The sequence below is a fragment of the Anarrhichthys ocellatus genome, unplaced genomic scaffold (genome assembly GCF_004355925.1).
Source record: "Anarrhichthys ocellatus isolate YVR2014 unplaced genomic scaffold, GSC_Weel_1.0 scaffold137, whole genome shotgun sequence".
Classification (NCBI taxonomy): domain Eukaryota; kingdom Metazoa; phylum Chordata; class Actinopteri; order Perciformes; family Anarhichadidae; genus Anarrhichthys; species Anarrhichthys ocellatus.
This window is the reverse complement of record NW_022280167.1, coordinates 311,903-316,933: the sequence shown is the minus strand read 5'-3', so window position 1 is coordinate 316,933 and position 5,031 is coordinate 311,903. Positions and strand designations below refer to the sequence as shown.

Below are 5,031 nucleotides of genomic sequence, written 5' to 3'. Positions count from 1 at the left end.
GGGGTTATTTATTAAGAGGGGAAATACAGGACTCATACACCACCATGCATCTTTAGAGGCAGGCTTCTGTCCCCATGGATACTGAGGGATGCTTCATTCACACGGCTGCTGTGTCATGTTTTGTGTTAAGATGCTGAGTCCACTTGAAACACACCGTCAGTCGTATCACTGCACTGTAGGACTACTTTTTTAGCTGCTTTACTGTACACAGGGCAACGCAGGAACCGAGTCTGGCCTCCAGATGACCTCATCACAGCCTGCGCTGAAGACAGAATGGTGAAACAGGAAGCAGCGAGACACCCGTCTGTCTGCAATAGCGCTCTGAGCTCCGGTGTCGACCGTCAGTGATGTCCCGGATACTACTTTTGAAGTGTTCAGCTGAATGTACCACAAACGCATGAAAAATGAACATACCAAAGCTTCTGTGCTGCTTATACTCTAACTACTAGTGGAGAACAGTTTTTGTAGTATTTCTGCTTGCTGCTGTTTCCCACTGTAAGCCCATGTGTCCGTGTCTCGCCACAACAAATTCCACATTTACCTCTAAACTGTCATTTTACTGGATTCCAGCAAATTGCTGTATTTAGCCATCACGACACCTCTGCCAGGGTATCGCTGATTGTTTTGAAATAGGAATCCCGTATGCGTTGTGTTTTTTTCCTATTGTGACGCACAATCACTGATGCACACTAACAAAGGAATAACCTCGTGCATGAACGGGACCATCAGTGTGACAGGTCAGTAGTATGGATACCCTGGAATGAGATTTGAATGGATGTGGTGGAGACAGAGGTGTATTTACCCAATAGAGAATGATCCTTGTTGACCGACTCTCCGTCCCCGGTAGGGAGGTCGGGTCTGGTGTAATCTCGACTCTTGTCGTTGTTGTATTTGACGTTGAGGTTGACCAGTTTACTGAAGTCTATCCGCAGAGTACAGCATGAATTATAGATGTTCTGTCCATCCAGAGACTGGAGTAGAGGTAGTGGAAGAGGGAGAAAGAATCACAATAGTGTTTCAATAATTGGATAATGATAGGATTGTGACAAAGATTCACACTAAGAAGGACATCTTACAGTTATGAATCAGCCAGGCTGATGTATTGGTGCAGCTCTACTGCAGCGCATGTTAAAGGGCTGAAAGGTTCGACGTGAACTGCCTGGTTTGAATGTTAGGCACTAACAGGCAGAATGAAGACTTCTGTTAAATCACTGAGATTCAACCTGAAATGTGATTCATTTTACATACGAGTGAACCACCAACACTGGACATGTACTGAGAGTGGCCATGAGTCCATCAAAACCTGTTACTGCATCACAAAAAGATTCAAATCTAAATATGTTGTTTAGCCATTTAACGAGGGATTTGAATATAAAAAAGGAAATAAGGTTGCTGATGTGACGGCCAGACGTGACACATGAGTGTGATCCTACCAGTTTAGCCTGCTGCGCATTGACGGGGTCGCTGAACTGCAGAAGAGCCTGGAACTGGTTGTTCTTGGTGAAGGTTATAATCTTCATTACGGTCCCGAACTTACTGAAGATCTGAAAGAATCAACAAATAGAGAATAACTAGTAAACATGACCATGCTTGATTTAAATCACAAACCTAATTTCCAACATTCACATTTAAAGCTATGCCGACACTAGGGTTGTACCAAAAAGGTCAAATCAGGCTACACTACTATCATTAGTATTATACTATTGATAGAATTAGATTCTAGTGGTGGCTGCGTAGGATTGTTTCTGACTGGATCCAAACACTTCAAATAACTTCAGAGCGTTTTGAAGTCAAAAAGTCAAAATCTAACAAAAGAACATGGATGTAATAATTTACACTATGCACAAGATAAATTATCTAATGAAATATTCTGCTTCAATCCATATTTGTTGGCGTTTAGCCGTCAATAACGGTCGAGCAGCAGTCTAACAGCACCATAGCTTACATTTTTATAACCACCATAAGTATGTGATGATATCGGAAACTATGATGACAGACATTCAATGGTCATTCAGAAACCTCAATAGAACATTATGAATAACTAAAAATAAAAAAAGCCCGAGCAGACACACAGTCATTATCACAAGTCAACCAGTATGCGCTTTAAAAGGCCTAATGTGAAAGTAGATATCTTATCTCTTTTTTTGCTTTAACGATGCCATTTGCTTTTTTTCATACCAAGAATATCCAAACATTAGGGGAAATAAGACCTTGACCATTGGACTGTGTATCATCCTGAATGGTGTTTGGGTTTTACCTGTTGTAGAACGTCCAGTGTAACAGGATAAAACATGTTGTCGATGATAATTCGCAGGACAGGGCTGGGGGGTGGAACTAGGTCCAACACTCCAGGGTCAGATGACGGAGAGCCTCCATCCTGAACCGCTGACACTGCCTGCAACACTGCCTGGGCCCTCTGGGTGGAAAGGAAAAGATGCATCACGAATGGGAAGGCATCAAGTCCCACGTCAGTGTAACCCTGGTGTGGGTGAAGGACAGTGCTTGGTGGATTAGTATACCTGGTTCAGAGCCGAGTCTGTTTTCAGCTCCTTATGGTTGGAGTACTGGATGAAGACGGGAGTGTTTCTGACCTGAATAGAATACGATCGGAGGAATACACAGTTCGGTTAGTAGCACTCAGAACATGAACAGAAATGATTAATAACGTGCAACAGGAATGGACACTGATGTATTTCAGACCTGTGGCGTGACAGCTGCGTAGTAGTTCACCATAGTAATTGCTGCTTCTTCTGTGCCCAACTCCAGGAACGCCTGCAAAAACACAGCAACAGTGAGCTCTCATAGATGACAAATCACCTCCAGGACAATGTGTCATTGTGTGCAAAAGACTGTTCCTGTTCCGTCTTCACATCAGCGTATTGGCTGGTGGAGTCTTGCTGTAGTTTACCTGGTTTTTCCCCTTCAGCATCAGTATATTGGTGACCTTTCCGAAGGGCAGCCCCAAGGCAATGACTTCAGTCTCTGACACTTCATTGGGAAGTTTCCTGATGTGGAGAACTCTAGAGGGGGGGGATTCGTCCAGTCGCTGTTTCTTACTGTCACTGCCGTTCGCTGAACATGAACACAAATAACACAAATGATCATATGGTACCATGACTCTAGAATGAAGCTGAAGTCAGAGTACAGCACAAGCATAAATACTAAAATGAATGATGACTAAGCTCCAATTAGCTGCTTCACTTCCAGAACCCTGGTATTGTGCATGCTGGCTCACTGTCACACCATCATGAATAATCTTAATACTTTTGACTATTTGATAATTTATTAGATTTTTAATGTGATCTAGAATTTCAAAGTTGTACTGTTAGATACTTGCCCCAAAATATGATCGGACCAGATTTCAAGACTTTAGACCAATCAGAACAAATGTGACATTTTTCCTTATCATATTAAATATTATTATTTACCCATACACAAATGGGTAAATACAGAAAATAATTGATTGAAGCCCTCTAAATGTAATTTGTAAACCCATTTTATTAAAATGTGTTAAAAATGTTTTTTCCTCAAAACTAAGTTCTTCATTCAATATATTTTTGTTTCTACTAAAAAGCACGACTTTCTGTCTTTTTCACCATTCCAGTCCATTTGTGACCATGTTGGTGCTTACCGGTCACAGGGGTGGGGCTGCTACTGTACATGGTGAGCTCATCTGAGCCTCTCTGGAAAAACAAGAAAAAGGAAAAGAAATGTAACTTTCATATACATCCCAACTTCTGACGAATTCCAAAAATATTACTATTATAGGCAGAGTAACAAAAATACTAAACATTGATAAAGTATAATCACGGTCTGCCCTACTGAACGAAATATATAATACATTACTTTAATGGCTTTACATTTATCCAAATGAAATTACACCATCTGTCATTTAACACAAAGGATAACATACATCTTCATAGTATGTCATCTCGTTACATCACAGCCAACACTAATAAAAAAAAAAAAAAGGTATTAAATCTATCCACCCACCCCTATGCTAAAAATCTAAAATCCAATGACATCCAGTCAATTTGTGAACAAAATCATGTAGACCGAGTAAATGCAAGTGTGTTCTAATGTAAAAAGTAAATATACTTGCCTTCACACCAACTGCAACATCACTGTCAACGGAGAACAAACAGCAAATAATGTTACTTCAAATTCTCAAGGAAAAGCAACCTCTTAATTCAAAGTAAAGGGGAGACTGGTGCTGTTATCCTGGATGATGGTGTTGTAGCATTTCTCTTTTAACTGTGTAACAGTTTCACAAAGTAAGAGGAAAAATCATGCAATTAAAGAGGTTGAAATATTATCGTTTTTAAAACTCCTAGCTCTTAATGTACAGAGAAGCTCATGCAGCCATGGAACAGTTGTATAGGTTCAATACTGAATTAGTTCACCACACTGATGTTGGTTATTTTTAACCCGCATTTGCATCATTGCATGCTGTTGCCATAACTAATAAACTGGGACAATATCCTGTCACACATGCACATAGATATTGTTCATCACAAATACATCTCATACCATCATAGAGGCAAAGCTACTTCAAACACACCCAAAATACATCCGGACCAGTTCAATAACATCACAATTTAATCTGAAGATATTTGAAACCTCCCCACGCAAATGTAACAATTAAGCCATTCAGTGGCTTTTCAATTTATCTGACAAATAATGAACGCTGTTCAATTTGGATTACATTATTATGTTATTTTACACGTCTTTTCTGCGCATATGGTCATGTTTATGTTCCAGTCACCTTCTCTCATATAATAGCCAACGTTGTATACAATAATCCGGTGGAGGTCGCGTGTAGCATGCACGAGCTTCAGACAAAGGACCGAACCGACAGGTGCGCACGGCACTCCACGTCGGATAGGACACACGGGGCTAATACCGTGTTACACTACTGCTAGCAGACAATAATTGTCGCCATTTACTCATACGAACATTCATCATTCATATGTTCCTCTCAACGGTAACGTCAGCTACATTAATCCAAAGTTAGCTGCGACATTAATCCAA

General features: G+C 40.5%; 1 protein-coding gene across 1 annotated transcript in view; it reads right to left on the bottom strand.

Moving 5' to 3' along the window:
- LOC116399951 (polypyrimidine tract-binding protein 2-like) overlaps positions 1 to 5,031 on the bottom strand; it is a 7,004-nt gene that overhangs the window by 1,542 nt on the left and 431 nt on the right. The window contains exons 2-9 of the mRNA XM_031877464.1: positions 4,103 to 4,124; positions 3,632 to 3,683; positions 2,909 to 3,072; positions 2,701 to 2,772; positions 2,520 to 2,591; positions 2,258 to 2,416; positions 1,434 to 1,544; positions 803 to 971 (exon numbers count right to left, since the gene is read on the bottom strand). Coding sequence (XP_031733324.1) covers positions 803 to 971; positions 1,434 to 1,544; positions 2,258 to 2,416; positions 2,520 to 2,591; positions 2,701 to 2,772; positions 2,909 to 3,072; positions 3,632 to 3,683; positions 4,103 to 4,124 — 821 coding nt within the window. The remainder of the gene's footprint in view (positions 1 to 802; positions 972 to 1,433; positions 1,545 to 2,257; positions 2,417 to 2,519; positions 2,592 to 2,700; positions 2,773 to 2,908; positions 3,073 to 3,631; positions 3,684 to 4,102; positions 4,125 to 5,031) is intronic.